This window comes from Orycteropus afer, unplaced genomic scaffold (genome assembly GCF_000298275.1).
Source record: "Orycteropus afer afer isolate SDZICR_OR568_19922 unplaced genomic scaffold, OryAfe1.0 scaffold00095, whole genome shotgun sequence".
Taxonomy (NCBI): Eukaryota; Metazoa; Chordata; class Mammalia; order Tubulidentata; family Orycteropodidae; genus Orycteropus; species Orycteropus afer.
The window spans coordinates 2,330,430-2,347,137 of NW_006921682.1; the positions used below are offsets into that span (position 1 = coordinate 2,330,430).

General features: G+C 45.1%; 1 protein-coding gene across 1 annotated transcript; it reads left to right on the forward strand.

Moving 5' to 3' along the window:
* The first annotated feature begins 458 nt into the window (after window positions 1–458).
* RNF122 (ring finger protein 122) lies at window positions 459–16,143 on the forward strand. Its single transcript, XM_007942676.2, has 6 exons — window positions 459–483; window positions 6,253–6,409; window positions 14,004–14,049; window positions 14,379–14,420; window positions 15,663–15,745; window positions 16,029–16,143. The coding sequence occupies exons 1-6, from the start codon at window positions 459–461 to the stop codon at window positions 16,141–16,143; spliced, it is 468 nt and encodes a 155-aa protein (XP_007940867.1).
* The last annotated feature ends 565 nt before the right edge of the window (window positions 16,144–16,708 follow it).

The window sequence follows — 16,708 nt, forward strand, 5'->3', positions numbered from 1 at the left end:
GGGTGGGTGGGTGTGCGTGTGCGTGCGCGCAGCCGGGTGTCAGTTTCGCAGTCCCTGCCTCCTCATCATAGTACGGTCAGACCCGAACCGAACCGCGGGCTTACGGCTTGTTCGTTCTGCGGGCCAAGAGCTTCAGCCGCTGGGCGCTCCCACCTCGCCCCACCCCACCGCGCTTCACGACGTTAGGCGTCTCACCCAGTCCTGGGGCCACTGAAGCGTTTCCTCTGAGGTGCAGCGCTCCGGGGAACTTTGTTTCCTCCTCTTTCCTCTTTGTTGCTCTGAAAACCGGTCTTACAAAACCCCTCACTTCAGAGGGAGTTCAACTCCCGAGAAAGGCAGCTGCCGCGGACTGCACTGACCGACCCCTCCTGTGGACCAGAGAGCCGGCGGCGCCCACCAGCCTGCCTTCCTCTCCGCCTTCGTTCGTTTGCCGGAGGAAGCCAGTCGAGAGTTCATTGATGCACCCATTCCAGTGGTGTAACGGTGAGTCTCCCGGCGGGTGAGCGCACGCTGGGCTGACCAGAGACACCGGGAGGGGTCGTTTTCCTTCTGGAGCTAAGTTTCTCACGAAATGGGACGGGCGAGAAAGCGTCCCCGCGCCCAACTCTGCACTGCGCGGGATTCCAAAAAATCTGCGTCTGACTCAAGGGCCGGGAAGTGTTGTAGAGGGTTTCTGAGCAGGTGGCCGAGCGGGGAGCGTGGGAGCTAAGAGGTTCGTGGCCTTTGTGTGGCGGCTCTGCTCTGCTCTCCCCTTCCCCTGCTTTTGTGCGCTCAAACTCCGTTCTTTGTTGTGGTTGTCGGAGGAGAATTAAACCCGCGCTCCAGCTAGGATCTCCTAGGGGGAGCTCAAGTTCCCCTGCCTGAAACTTTGCAGGCTATTTTAAATATGTATACAATGCAGCGTGCGGGACGGGGCGCGCGGGCGGCTTCCTCTCAGTCTTTGTTGGTTCCCGCTGGCTGCTAGGGTGGCTTTTGTGCCCAAGAAAGACGCCTGGTTAACGAAGGTGCTTTATTGAATTGATAAAGCCGTGCGGATTTTTCGGTGCCCAGCCATCCTTGAGGTGCGAGGCTGGAGTCCTCTCTGGTTCCAGCTGTGCTCTGCGGCTCCAAAGGCCAGACTGAGATATCTGCCCCCGAGCTTTGGTGGTGGCCGCACCTCGGGACATCTTCCTAGGTGATGCGGCTGAGTTTTATTTCACCTGAGGCTTTTTGGTGGTTAAGGTGATACAGATTGGGCTGTGGGTCTGATTCTTGATCCAGGCTACCTGAGAGGAGTGTCTTTCTGAGCGAGTCATTTCAAAACTATGAAACCTTAATACTCTCCAGCAGTACTAAGGTCTTGACCTAGTTGTTCTGATGCCTGGAGTGTTTCTGGAGAAGACAAAAAATAAGAATAAAGTAACTGGCCTTATCTCTGAGTATGGCTGACTAATTAGGAAAGAAAAAAAAAAAAAAAAAACACTCGAGAGAGCAGACTTCTGCCAGATCTTGGATTAATTATTTCAAGAGGCTTTTGTTTTAAGGCAGGATTTGTGCAGCTTGTGCATGAGTGTCCCCCATCCTCCCCTCTTGCTCCTTTGGCTGGTCGGATCTAATTTCCTGAAAATGAACCAAGCTGTGTGTGATAGGCGGGCTTTATGGAAGAGGGGCGTGTTATGGGAGAGGGGGCTGAGGGCCGGGGTTGAGGAAGAACGGGTGCATCCCAGCATCTGGGAAAAATTCCTGTTGGCGGGGTGGGAGAAGCCGTTCCCAGATCCTCTGGTCTGTCTTGGCCAGCCCTTCTCTTGACGTCATTCCGGCTCCCAGCCTCCGCGCTGAGATGAGACATTCTGATGTTAAGGTTTTCATAGCTTGGTGGAGACAATGGAACAGGGACTGCAAGAGAAGAACCAACGTGTCGCCATCGGTGGCACTGGTCTTTCTACTTCTGGGCATTCCCCTCTCAGGAGTGAGGTTTTAGACCCACCTAAGACTTTCTGCTTTCTTTTCACTTCTTAAAGTGACAGAGATCCTGTTCTTTGACTCCAGTGAGGAAGCAATCTCCTTCACCCTTTTGTGGGAAATTTGGTCCTTACTGTCCTTATAAGTTTGAGGAAAGATTAATTTTTTTTTCTTTCTTTTTAATAAGTTAATGCAAGCAATTGGTCCCTGTCCTCTTGGCTGTCAAACTCTTCCCACTTATCTCTATCATGCAGTCTCAAGATGGCAAACTCAATCCAGAGAGTCCCAGAAACCATTGACTGGATTCTGACTCATGGTGACCAGACAGATTTTAAGGGCTGACTTTTTAGAGGTAGATCCCCAGGCCAGGCCTTTTTTTGGATGTGCTTTTGCGTGAACTTGAACTTCCAACTTTTTGGTTAGTAGCTGAGGACATAATCATTTGCACCCCTCAGGGACTCCCTGGAGCCCCACCAAAAGCCTATAACATTGGATAAGATGGAGATAGAGATGAACTGATCAGAGGAGTGCCAAGGCTTGAGTGTCTACAGAGTGTGTACAGTAGCCAATCTCAGTGCCCTGCATGTTCCCAGAATAGGACCCCAGATGAGGCTCTTTAGGACTCTAAGTCCAGCTCATGAACTGGCATATGGAAGGGCCAGGGCATGTGTGGGGTTAGACCCTCTTCTCATAGCATCACATATTGCTGAGGCAGGGAGTAGGGATATGAGCTTGCTAGGGAGGAAGGACTCATTGGCACTGAGGATAATTCCCTGGAAGAGAAAACCTTTTCCATTGTGGACTGAAGGTTGTCCCTGTTGGCATAGTGCATAAGGGACTTGACATCTAACTGGAAGGTCAGTTAGCTGTGGTTCAAACCCACCAGCTGCTCCACTGAAGGAAGACTGGGCAATGTACTTCCATAAAGATTTACAGCCTTGGAAACTCAATGGGGGTTGCTAGGAGTTGGAAATGACTCGATGGCAGTGACTTTGGGTTTTTTTTTTTTTCTCGATGGCAGTGACTTTGGGTTTTTTTTTTTTTTTTTTGGTAGCCAGTCCACCATGCTGCTTCATGGAAAATTGATCCCTAGGCTTATAGAAAGCCAATATTTCAGTAGAGGGGGATGTAAAGTACTTTCTTTCTCACCCTTGCTGGAAGCTAGAAGCAAGGGGCTTCTTGCTGTGCACATCAAAGTTTAGTATTTAATTTTTTTAACTTTATCAAAAGATCTTTCAGGACAAGAACTAGTTCTTTCACATTTTGTTCCCCACAATGTCTAGTGCATAAAGCAAGCAGGCTCTCAATGATACTTTTTGGTTGACTGATGATCCATTAGCAGAGGGCAGTTTCTGGGCAATTTTCCCAATTAGCAGTCTCCTTGCTTGAAGCTTTTGCCAAGAGTCCTAGGTTGAAAATGGGGAGAAATAGAATGAAAATAATGGGAAGCTTAGGAAAATACTTCATATGGAAATAGAACCCCATAAAGAAGATATTATTTGAGCAATTATGAGAACTCAAGCTTTTTATCCAACTTAACCTTTTCAATTTTTCTATTGACTTGTTGTTGTTGTTATGTGCCGTCGAGTCGGCCCCGACTCATAGTTATTGCAAATATAGTACCAAATACTTGGTGAGGCACTGGAGAATATACAAAAGATTCAAGTCACTGTCCTCAGTTCTAGCTTGTTAGAAGGACCATATACACTCAGTGCCTCCATCTTTGTTTTCAGAATTGTAGACACACCTTTTCTGTGGCACCTCACTTTGTATGGTGAAAATCATTGAATTTGTCTTCTTCCCTAGGTTGTCAGATCATCCAGTCATTCTTTGCTTTTACCTTCAACATCTGTCATGGTGTTTGTTATATAACCAGTGCTTAAAGCATGTTTGAGTTGAATTAAGTTGATGCTAGAAACAGTTGGGTAATGTAAGACAATTACTGAGTAGCAAATGCCAGAACTGTGAGCACTATAGAATTCAGGGGACAGAGGGGTAACCAGAGTATCAAAGATGAGGATTGGTAGATTAGAAGGGAAAGGGTGTTTCAGGCAAGGGAAAGCTGTATCAACAAAGGTGTGGAGACAGGTGAGGACAGGGTTGGCCAAGAAATGGTGAGTATATTGGGCCACAGAGGGGGATGGTGGAGAATTGATTATGAAATTGAGAGAATGGTTAAGAGGCCATGAAACCATTTGTGAGTTTGGGAACCACATAATAAAAACTCAGTGGGAGGATGTGTCAGGCATGTGGGCTTAATTAGAGAACTGTGGGATTAGAAACAGGGATGACATCAATTAGGAGACAGTGGTGAGTAATGTGAGTGTTTGAAACAGGAACGTGGCAATAGAATTAGGCATGAAATCTAAAAGAAGTTTGAAGGGAGGCTCATTACATGGTCACCACTCAAGTATACAGGATGAAAACAAGATGTACAGTGTCCAAGATAACTTCCAGTATTTCCAGCCAGCCTTCTGCTGAGTTCTGGTAACATTTGGTTACCATAATGGGTAAATCAATGGGTCCTGGCTCCTAACTCAGATATCTGAGAAGGACTTAAGATGTATGTTGAGGGTCCAAATACTGAGAGACCTTTGGAGCCAGACCATAACGTGCTTGTGGGCATATTATGAATCTTTTTTTCCCTGTTTATGAGGAAAGTAACTTTTTACTGTGGCATGAAAAAAGATTAAATTGGAATCACGGGCATATGCTTGAAATGTAGTAGGTACATGGCAAATTCTAATTTTATGTCTTGCCAGTTTCTCCCACCCAAGAATTTTATGCTTATCTTTTAAATCACTATTTTTGCCTGCAAACAGGACACACACACACTCACACACTCACTTGACTAATTGTTTTTTGTGTGTGCATGTGTATGTTTCCTTATGCTTAAACATTATATACAGGTTACAAACTCAGAACCAGAAGTCTCAAGATAGAGAGTGGCTCAAAACCAAAACCAAAACCAAACCCAGGGCTGTCAAGTCAATTCTGACTCATTGGGACCCTGTAGGATAGAAGAGAACTGCCTCATAGGGTTTACAAGGCTGTTAATCTTAATGGTAGCTGACTGCAGTCCTTCTTCTGAGGAACAACTGGTAGGTTCTAATCATTGACCTTTCTGTTAGCAGCTAAGTGCTTAACCACTGTACTATCAGTGCTCCTGAGAGTGGCTCCAGGTTTGGTTAATTCGGCAACTCAGCTGACATAATCAAGGCCTTCACGTCCCTTCCCTCTTTCTTTTCTGCCATTCCCAGCTGTGGGGCTAGGAATCATCTTCTGTCATTATAGCCCTAAGCCCCCCCCTCAGCCCCCTTTCCAGGTATCTCAGGGAGGCATAATACCAACCACTTGTCTTAAGAACAAGAAATGCTTTCCTTTTCCAGAGCCTTTCTTCTCAACAAACTGGCTTTCATGCTTCTTTGGCCAGAACCTAGTCACATAACTCACTTCAGCATCAAACACTGGGTAAGAGAAAGGTGACCACTATGAGTGGTAGAGCAATTGGGATTTAATCTCTAAGTCATGTGAGAAGGGGAATTTTCCATTGGGTACCAATGCTTCTCAATCACCTGGACATCTTGTTAAAGAGTAGATTCTTATTCAGTTCATTTGGGATGAGCCTAAGAGTCTGCATTTCTGACAAGCTCCCAGGGTATGCCACTGCTGCTGCAGGACTGTATACTGAAGCTTTGAGTAGAAAGGGGAAAGGTGACCAGGAAGGTATGCTGAAACTATCCCTCTGCCACTTTTTGGAATACTGTTCTAATCTTGGTGCCACCTGTTTGCTGGAGCAGCTGCCTAAATGACAAATGACCTTTCAATTTATAAAGCATATTTCTTACACCATCTTTTTCTGTTTTCTTTATATGCTTTCCTCATTTTCGTATGACAAGGTAAAGCTCAGAGAGGTAACTTCTTAAAGGTCACATAGCTAAATAGGGTGAGGCAGAGGTGGAAATGAAATACAGGTTTTCTCAACTAAGCCTTTTCATTTTGCTACTGTTTTGTAGTCTTCTCTGGAATTGAGTTTTCCATCTTCTGCCTGTTGCCTGAATCCATGATCCCTTAGCAGCAGGTGCTATTCTAAGTACTTTGTGTACTGTCTCATTTCACAGATTGGTTAGATGATTTACCCAACATCACACAGCTAGTAAGTGTTGAAGCTGGATATAAATCCAGAGCTACTGATTAGAGATACAGGAGCAGAGATTCTGCCACTTGTTTCTCCATACTTGTTAAAGAAGAGTACCATCAGGTCCAGTGCTAAATTTCCAGCTAATATTATTTTTTCCTCTTCCTTTTCAGGGTGTTTCTGTGGCCTGGGACTGGTTAGCACCAACAAGTCCTGCTCAATGCCACCCATCAGCTTCCAAGACCTTCCCCTCAACATCTACATGGTCATCTTTGGCACAGGCATCTTTGTCTTCATGCTCAGCCTAATCTTCTGCTGCTATTTTATCAGGTAGGTGGATTGTTCGTTGGCCTGGAGTGGGAGAGTCAAGGAGGAAGAAGCCAGGGGTAGGGTAAGTTGAGTGATCCTCCCACAGTACAGTTACTAGTCTCTTTACTACTGAGGCCACTGATTTGAGGACATGGCTTAGCCTGTCCTTCTCTGGGCCTCTGAGGCCTGCTGTTTCTATTTACATCAGCCTATCAAGTTTTCCCAGAGCATATAAGGTCACTATGTGCTGGGCTGCATCCTGGCTTTTGCCCAGTTATTCTAAAGTTGCCTAGAATTACTGTTTGATGTAGAGGCTCATTGTAACACAGTGTTGGTCACTTACCGGTCTTTCACTCTTTTCCACTCATGCCCTCCGAGTGGCCAGGGACAGACAGGTGGGCATCAGTTACACCAGCAGCATGTTCCTTTGTCCTCCTGGGAAATCCTGTTGTCAACCCTCCTGATGCTAATATTAGCAAACTGATGTCTAGAGATCTGCTTGTTTATCCTGCCTCATGAGTTCTTATTTTTGAGAATGAAAAAAAATTAAAATGTCACTTATTCATAATTGCTTAGAGATCCAGGAAAGGAATTGGGGTTGGCAGGAGTAGCCAAGCTCCAGGGACTCTTTCTTCACCTCCTGTTGAAGGACATGGGAACTGATGACTGTTTTCTACAGAAAATTTTGGACATGACTGGTAGTTAGGGGAGAAATCAAAATAGTGTTTCCTACTGGAAGGTGCTGTTGATATTGGCAATTCTTCATTGTATGGGACTGTCCTGTTTCATCCAAGAAGTGTTGAAACATCCTTGACCATTAGAATATGGTAGTAGACCTATACTAAGCAACAGGCACAGTGGGCAAACCCTATTTTTGCTGCTGACTGCGTAGTAAAGATCAGCATGAATCCAGTTCTCAAAATGTGGATATGAATCCAGTCCTCACCTTCCCATTTCTCCATCTTCCCATCAGTCACTAATACAGCACACCTCCCCAACCCTAGCCACCCAGGGCTGGGTCAGAACTCACAAGATAGAAAGACAACTTCTTTCAGATTGCCAGATAGGCAGACACCGGCTCTTGCTGGCCCTCACTGCCCCTGAGGGTTCATTAATTTGCTGGAATGACTCTGACTTCATAGGGAGTACATCATACTTATGGCTACAACTTTATTACAGGCAAAATGGATACAAACGAAGAGATGCATGGTGAGTCTGGGAGGGATCATACTACAGTTGACATGTCCCAAAGAGAGGCATACTTCCCTGGATAGCCTCCAACAAGCAAGTCCCCTCTGAAACAGAGGGTTTAGGCTCTTGTTTGCCTCACCAAAGGAGCTCTAGTGGCATAGTGCTTAAGGCATTTGACTCCTAACCAGAAGGTTGGCGGTTTAAACCCACCAGTCTCTCCAAGGAAGGAAAATGAGGCAATCTACGTCTATAAAGATTTACCACCTTGGAAACCCATTGGGGGTCTCTATGAGTTGGAATCGACTTGATGGCAGTGAGTTTGGTGTTTTTTGTTTTTTTTTTTAATTGACCTCAGGTTTTAGTTAGGCTGTAAAGAACCAAATTATATTTTCTTTTCTTTCCTCCTTTTTTTTAAATTTCATTGTGATTTGGGTGAGAGTTTACAGAGCTCATTTTCCATACAGCATTTCATACACATTTTGTATCATGACCTTGACTGCAGTTCCCCACAATGTAACAGTTCTCTTCCCACTTCCTCCTGGTAGTTACCTCTTCCCTGTGTCCTTCTAGCCTATGCATTCTTGTCCCTGAGCTATCTCCTTGAGCAAACATTGCCCTTCTGTTCTCCTGTTATCGATCGATCATTGTAAGGAGAGTATCTCTACCTGAAGTAATTATTCACCCTGTATGCCTGCCTGTTTTTGGCTGGAAGTTCCAGGAGTTCAATTCCAGACCTGAAGGGTAACTAGGGGCCATAGTCTCTAGGGTCTCACCAGGTTCTATCAGACCAGTAAACCTGATCTTTTTTTTTTTTTAAGATTTTGAGTTTTGTTCCACATTGTTCCTCTTTTCTATCCAGGATCTTATACTTTTTGCATGTTGATTCCACACTTAGAAATTCTCCAGAGCCACTGTGAAAAGTAATCCTCCCTTCTGAGAACACTGAATATATTAGCTGGAGTCTAGACCAATGTCTGATCAAATCATCTAAGTAGACATAACACTTAAGGGAAAGTAGCCCTGGCTGCTTACTACTTAGTCCTGTGCTCCCTACTGACCTGCTGGATTTGAGTGCTTCAGACAGAAGGTGGCTAAAGGGAAGGCACTGTAGTAGTTAAGGTTACATGTCAACTTGGCTGAGCCTGGTTTTGAGTGGCTAGGCAGCTGGGTGTAGTGATTCCCCATGATGAGATTGGTAATCAATTCCATGGTGGAATCTACTGGAGCAGCAGAATAGCTGCCTTAGGGATGTGATCTGCTTCCAGCGTGTAAGGAGAAGCTTTGGAAATGGTCTCAGCAGCTTTTTGGCACTCTTTGACCCTGCATGTAGCAGCCTGCATGTTTCCTGCTGATCTTGGGACTGTCTCTGGACTTGAACTAGTGGCCTGCCATGTTGTTTGGTAATACTGGGACTGTGCCATTTTTATTTGTTGACCTTCAGCTTGTTAGCCTCAGCAGCCAGCAGCTGCCTGAGTAAAGAGACACCTCTGGCTCCAGTGGGCCAGGAACAAGAGGTAGAGCTGAAGGCCAAGGTCAAGGAGCTTTCACCCACCCCCTAGATCTGGCACTTTGGACTGGGACTTCTGTCTTCCTAAACTGTAAGAAAATAAATTTCTGTTTGTTAAAGCCACTCACCTGTGGTTTCTCTGTTATAGCGGCACTAGATAACCAAAACAGCCAGCACTTGTTGATCTCTAACGCTGGAAGAGTTCCTTGTAGGAAGGGGGAGTGCCCTTGGGCACTGCTCCAGTGTTCCTAGGTCTGCCACCTTTGACCCCTCCTCCCACAAAACTTTTCAAACCAGTCCCTAGGGCTGGAATTTTCCATTTACATGTCTATGCAGAAGATAGTTGTTTATTTCCCTCTTGTACAATTGAGTCTGAAAATTGCATCTAACTATGTAGTGGAGGTGAAGGTCAATTTCTGGTTTAATCTCCTCTGCTACTCCATTCCCCTTCTCCAGACCTGAGTTTTCTTTCTCAAACTCTTCTGTCTTCCTGCTGCTTTCCCTCCCCTTAATCAAGCAGTTCACGCAATTCCATAGACTGAAGATGGATTCATACCAAAGATTTATTTGTGATGAGGCTGGGAGGAGTCTATAAAAACCAACTCTGTAGGGTGGTGCAGTCCCCCCCCCCACACACACACACACACAGGCACACACAAGCCAAGCTGCAAATGTGGCCAAGAGAAAACGTCGAGAGGAAATCGCTGTGGGCCTGGAAGTGGGTAACCAGGGTTCATTTCCTAATTCTGCCACTAATACATTTGACCTTAGGTTTTTAGCTACTTTTTACCAAATGCCTTCTGCATGCTAAACATTGTGGTCAACATTTTGCAAAACAGTTAGCTCATTTAATTCTCAGAACAGCCTTCCAGTTTAGTTATTAGCCCACTTTATAGATCAGGAAATTCATGCTCAGACAGGTAAGAACATGCTCAAGATCAGATGTAGTAAGGAAAAGAGGTGGGCTAACCTGGTAACACTCCAAGTCTTTCATGTACCGTCCATATATTTGCCTTCTACAATTCTAACTACTTGAATGGAGGTGGGGGAGCAACTGTGGTATCCATGGCTACCCTTTACAATTAGGGATTAGGTTCTGCAGAAGAGCAGGTTGGGTAGCTGTGTATTGCTGATTTAATATTTTTCTTGGCTCAAGTGAAAGAACAGACTAGTAACCGCATGATAGCAAAAACTACCCCCGCTGTGGCAGTGCCCAGCACCACCTGTTCGTTCTGCGGTAATCTGCTCCTTCATCACCCCACTCTGTGTTCTACAGCCAGTTGACCCTAGAGTTTCATGGTTCCACAGACCCACTGCTATGTGACAGCCTGTGTGTGACTATATATAGAAAGATATACAAGCACAGAGGCCACTTCCTCTCCCTGCTTCTCAGTTTCCTTCTCAGCCAAAATTGGCCCATGACCACTACTCCTGACCTGGTGAGCTCATCGGCCAAGGCCAGTTTCTACTCCCAGCTCCCTCTTGCTCATTCTTTCCCCTTCTCTCAAAGCAGATCTCTGCCCTACACAGGATGGAGTGGACAGTGAAGTCGGAATTGGCAGGAAAGGAACGATTATTTTCAGGACCTGCTGCATTGTTTGTTGCAAAAGGGAAAAGAGACAAGGGAGAGCCCACTGGCAGTGGCCAGAAATGGTCTTATTGAAATCAGGGTATTTTTAGTTGGTTTGCTCATCCAACAGCTGAGAAGGCCACCTGTCCTAAGTTGTTGGCACTACCTCTCCAGCTGGAGAGCCTGTGGTCTTTGCTTTTTGCTCTGTTTTCCTTGCAACCTCTTTCCTGCATTTCATCACAATCTATACCTCCCTGAGCTAGGAAATTATATGTAGGCTAGAGGTGTAGTTCTGAATCCCTTCTCATTGCTGAGTTCTGGGTTGTGAAAGTCAAGGCTTCTGGAGGATTCTTGGGTAAGAAAAACATTAAAGGGAGAACCAGGCAGCTAAGAGCAATGAGGGTAGGGGAAGAATGAGCCCTAGGCAGTGGTTACAGCCAGGCACAGCCACACTACATAATTATAGCCATGTTGTTGATAAGGCAATTGAGGCTCAAAAAAGATATGTGACATTCCCTGGTTCTCCCAGATAGAGTTAAAAAGTGATTCTTCACCACTTCCTTATTTGATGTGTACATACCTCCTAATAGAGTAACAGTGTATTTCTCTCTCAGAAGGTGGGCCATGAACTCTTTGATAACAAGAACACTTTATTTCTTCCCCATCCTAATTCAGTGACAGGTAGATAATAGTTGCTCATTTAGGCCTTGGAGGTTGGGGCAATTGGGTAAGATAGAATACTTTTTATATATTAATATAAAATAATATATTATTTTATATTATTGTTTGGTCCTTTACTGGACCAAAAAGTTCTCTGTAAAATTAAGGATGAAGGTCTATGGGAGAACTAGCTAGGATTTTAGCCCACCCCTTGAATGAGCAGGAATAGAGGAGAGAAGGGGTGGGGCCAGCCGTGGATGTGCTGCCCCAGCCAAGAGAACCAGATATGGCGCCCAGCCTCCAACTCCATGGCAGGAGTCCACTTGGACTGGAGTTCTTGCAAGACTCCAGGAACACAGGACCTTGCCAGGTCTCCTGACTTCCTGTCAGAAACAATTGAGGTGGTTGGCAACCTGATCTGCTCCCTGGGCTGGGCTTTGGGCAAGGGCTCTGCCCCTACCTTCTGCATCTTTCTTGGCTGTGGTAGCAGTGTCAAGCATCTCTGGTTCTGGCTGTGGAGCATCTTATCTCACCCCCCTTGATGGGGACTTTCCATGATTTGAGGTTCTTTTCCTCAGGTTAACAGCCTCTATCAAAACTGTTCAGCTCTACTGTTAGGGTACAAAAGCAGCAATAGATGATATGTAAGTGAATAAGCATGACTGTATTCTAGTAAAATTATATGGACACTGAAGTTAGAATTTCATAATTTTCACCCATCATGAAACGCTATTCTCTCTTTTTTTTTTTTTGTCTCCAACCATTTAAAAATGAAAAATCAGTCTGGTCTCGTGAGCCCTAACAAAAATAGGCAGTGAGCCAGATTTGGCCCTCAGGCCATAGCTGACAAACCCCTGTTCTAACTTGGTGGTTTTCTGCTGCTTTCTTCTAATAACTCCAGGAAGATGGGGCAATCTACTTCCGTAGTGATACTGCCTCGGAAACCCAAGGAGGGGTCGGGTCCGACTCAACAGCACATAACAACAACAACAACATTGTAGGAAGAATAAATGGAAAAGAAAGTCCCATCTGGTTCCCTCTTATAGCCCATGTGTTTAAAAAAAGAAAAAAGAAAAAAAAGTTGTCAACTTTTCCAACTCATGGTGACCCCATGTGTTACAGAGTAGAACTGCTCCATAGGATTTCCTTGAGTCATCTTTTTATGGAAGCAGATTGTCAGGCCTTTCTTCCACAGCACTGCTGAGTGTGCTTAAACTGCCAACATTTCAAATAGTAGTTGGGCTTAAAACATTTGTGCCACTGGGGACCTATAATAGCTCATGGAAAGGAGGCCTTATAAGCTACCCTCAGAATTTGGAGTGAAACTTTCCCCCACTGGAAATAAAACAGCAAAAAACTCAATGCATAATCATGGTCCTAACCATTTGCATAAGAAGCCACTCAGAATTGCGGGCTTGATTAAAAAGTGGGGTGTTTCCTAAGACCAGAACTATGGTCTATAGAGAACTATAGTTTCTCAGAACTATGTAGCTGAGGAAAGCTGTAACCTAATTGGTGGAGCAGGCCATATTATGTGGTCAAGAGTGCAGGATCTGTCATCATACAGACTGAATCAAATCCAGACTCTGCTGCCAGCTAGCTCTGTGAAATCTGTGCAAGATACTTAACTTCTGGGCTTATATTCCTCATCTGTAAAAAGAAATCACCTCCTTCTTAAGATTGTTTGGATTCAATGAAAATATGAATATGGTAGTATAGAGACTGATGCATAGCAAGTGTGTTTGGGCTATTGAGAGTTAGCGCCTTATGCAGGCCACTAGCTTAAAAGGAAAAGAGGAAAACAAAGAAGGGACCATGTGTGTTTATCTGGCAGTGTGAAGGGAAGAGTGTGCTTTGATTCCAGAATACTTCTATTCTCCTGTTGGAAAATTCCCCAGAGTCAACAGAGACTATTTGTCCTGCTACCCTAGCTTACCATCAGCTGTGAAGGAGAAAGATGTAGCAGTCTGCTTCCGCAAAGATTTACAACCTTGAAAATCCTATGGGGCAGTTCTACTCTGTCCTACATGGTTGCTGTGAGTTGGAATTGACTCAATGGCAGTGGGTACTGCTGGTACCTTAGCTTACTGGAAACATCCTTGTAAGAACATTTAACTCCTTCTGTGTGTGTGGAGCCCTGTTGGTGCAATTGTTAAATGCTCCACTGCTCACTAAAAGTTTAACTGTTCGAGCCCATCATTGGCTCCTGGCAATCTCCTCCTGTAAAGACTGCAGACAATGAAACCCAATGAGGCAGTTCTATTCTGTTATATAGGCTCCACTGAGTCAGAATCAACTATGTACACAGTAACAACAGCTCTTTCTGTGTACCGTGTGTGTGTGTGTGTGTGTCTGTGTGTGTAGTTTGGATGCCTGAAGGAATTTATCCATTGAGAAGGGGCAGGGAGAATGAATGAACTACGTGGGGTGCTCTGCCAGAAATGTCCCCTGCATGTGAGACCTAGCAATAAGTACAAGACTATTGAGCCTGAATAAATTCTTAGTCATTAATCAATTCTGAGAGCCCTACTAAATTCAACCCTACTGCACGGTGTCTATGGGACAAGCACCCTCCCATCCCTACAAAAAAATGCCCAGGCAGTTAGCCAGCCTCTTCTAATTTGATATCACTGGGTTTATGCAAAAACATATTAATCTGCTCTCTTGCTGTTTTCTGTCTTCTTCAGCAAACTCCGGAACCAAGCACAGAGTGAGCGATATGGATATAAAGAGGTAAAATTCCAAAGCATTCCCTTCTCCCAGCTTTCCATCTCCGCTAATTGCCTTGATAGAGAAGAGAACAAGTTTGAGTTCCTTTGGCCTGAGATCTGCCTTGGCCTCCCTTCTGGCCCTCCCTTAGGCAGATCCCATTTCCTATCTTTGAGTCTGGCTTGTCCCAGATGGTACCTTAAACCCTCCCCTTCACAGAGAGGGAAGAAATTCCTCTGAGGGGCTGGGAGCCCCTTCACTGATTGTTCTACCCTAGTCCTTTGAGGCCTCTAGTTCTTGTGGTTTGTTTTCTTCTAACATCATGCCATCTCTTTTCTTCCTTGGCTGTCCAGGTGGTGCTTAAAGGTGATGCCAAGAAGTTGCAGTTATATGGGGTGAGTGTCCTAGGGCAGCAGGCAGAAGGGCCCCATCAGCTAAGGCAATGGCATCTTTCTCCAGCTCTCCGCTAGGTGCTTTCTGGAATCTTTACAGTCCCTGCCTTCATATCTCCTTTGGCTAAATAAAAAGGACTCATCCCAGCAGATAATCAATATATGGAATTCATTATCTCTGGAACTGGCACAGGCAGAAAATGAAGGAATCCTAAATGAGCTTGCAGGTGGCCACAGTAATCTCACTGTGTATGATTGTGAAGGGGAGATGATTACACCACTTTGATGGAAGACACATAGGTTTCAGCTAAGTTTTCTATGTTCAGACCCCATGTTCTGATTTTTTTCACTAAAGAAATGAAGTCCTTATACCCTGTCTGAACAGACTGTGAATCTGACTAGTGCAGGCATTCCTACATTTTTTCCTTCTTCCCTCCTATCCCCATACACAGTCCTCATTCCTTAGGTCCCCTTGAACAGGCCATTTCCTATTCCTTGCCCATCTATGCCATTGAGGTCACTTAGCTCATTGCTCAAGGCTTCCTTCCATTACCACAGACACACCTGTACTATACAGAATGTGCTTGTGGTTGTCTGGGACAGGGGAGGATCACAGGGATCACTGATCATGAGAACTGCCCAGACATAGCCTCATTCCATCCCTCTTTTGATGTCCGCTATTACATCACAGCAATTTCAGATGTTTCCTGGACTAGATATAAGCAAAATTTCTTCTCAAATGGTGATTAAAGTGAAAGTAGAGGGTTAACACAGGGAAATAAGGCTGGATTTTAAAACTATAACTGACCGCATACACCATCTTTATTTCCAGTTATTGCTGAGTGCCCCCTCACCAAATGTACTATGCTGCCAAGATTAAAAACCATTATTCTAGAGCAGGACTGTCCAGTGGAACATCTATAACAATGAAAATGTTCTATATTCTGTCTAATATGATAGTTACTAACCATATGTGGCTGTTGAGTACTTGAAACATAGCTAATGTGGCTGAGGAAATACATTTTTAACTTCATCTTATTTGAGTTACTTTAAACATAAACAGCCACATGTGGCTAATGGCTACCATATTATCAGTGCAGTTTTATAGAATATGACTAAGGCTTCCCTGGCCAGAGAAGAGACTGGACCTGAGCTTAATTTTCTGAGATGAGATAATGAATCTTCAGGTTGGGTGAATGAGGATCTCCCTCCAATCGCCTGTCACACTCCCTCCTTTCTCCACAGCAGACCTGTGCAGTCTGTCTGGAAGACTTCAAGGGAAAAGATGAGCTAGGTATGCTCCCATGCCAACATGCCTTTCACCGGAAGTAAGTATCCACTGGGGATATGTGTCGATTGGTGTCTTTTGAAAGAGAAATAGGCAGCGAGCATCTTCTAGTACCTCCATTTTCTAATAGCTCCCCTCTATCCCATTGCTGGCGATGCCGTAGATCCTGTCTGGTCTGAGTACACCAAGTAAACCAGAGGGGTTAGACTGGGGAAGGGACAGGAATGTTTTTCTGAGGGGTAGCTGTGCTCTAAGGATGAGAGACAGCTAGAGAATGGCAAGATGTATCATCTTAGAGAATAACTGGTCTTTTTTGCCCACAGATGTCTGGTAAAGTGGCTGGAAGTACGCTGTGTTTGCCCTATGTGTAACAAGCCCATTGCTGGTCCCTCAGAGGCCACTCAGAGCATTGGCATCCTATTGGATGAGCTGGTATGAGTGCTGCCTCTACACCAAGACCTAGAGAAGACCTCTTGCCTTGTAGATGCCTGGTCTGTTTGCACAGCTACAGTGAACAAGACACTTGGGTGGTGATGAACATGCTCACCTTGAAGGGGAGGATGGTATAGGGCTAGTGTTTGCCATAGGGTGACTCCAGCGCCACTTGCCCCACTTTTCTGCCTCCTGAAGCCACCTTCCCTGCTACTCAGTACCAATGGCATCACCCATCAAGACCACTGTATCCTGGTACCGGACTGTCTACCTGCATTGTCCTTGCTCTGGAGAGAGAAATATGCCCTTCTCTGCCCAAGAACTTGGAACACTTCCCTTCTAGGTCCTCCTTAGGAGGACAAGCCAGCCTTACCTAGAAAAAGGGATGAGATAGGCTCTGCCCCACATGTAACCTCCCTGCTTCTTCTCACTCTTTCCAAAGAAAGGTTAGAAAGGAAGGAAGGAAAGATCAGGAATCAAATGCCTCCAGTAGAGAGAGGGAGACTGTGAAGTAGGGAAGAGCAGGGACATAAGAAAGGAAGAAGTCGATGTTTACATCGGACCTGTTGAA

What these genes read in the sequence shown, in the direction of transcription:
- RNF122 (XM_007942676.2), top strand. Translation starts at nt 459, where the DNA reads ATGCACCCATTCCAGTGGTGTAACG. An exon ending in CCCATTCCAGTGGTGTAACG is followed by an intron (nt 484 to 6,252) that starts GTGAGTCTCCCG and finishes CTTCCTTTTCAG; the next exon opens with GGTGTTTCTGTGGCCTGGGA. An exon ending in TTCTGCTGCTATTTTATCAG is followed by an intron (nt 6,410 to 14,003) that starts GTAGGTGGATTG and finishes TGTCTTCTTCAG; the next exon opens with CAAACTCCGGAACCAAGCAC.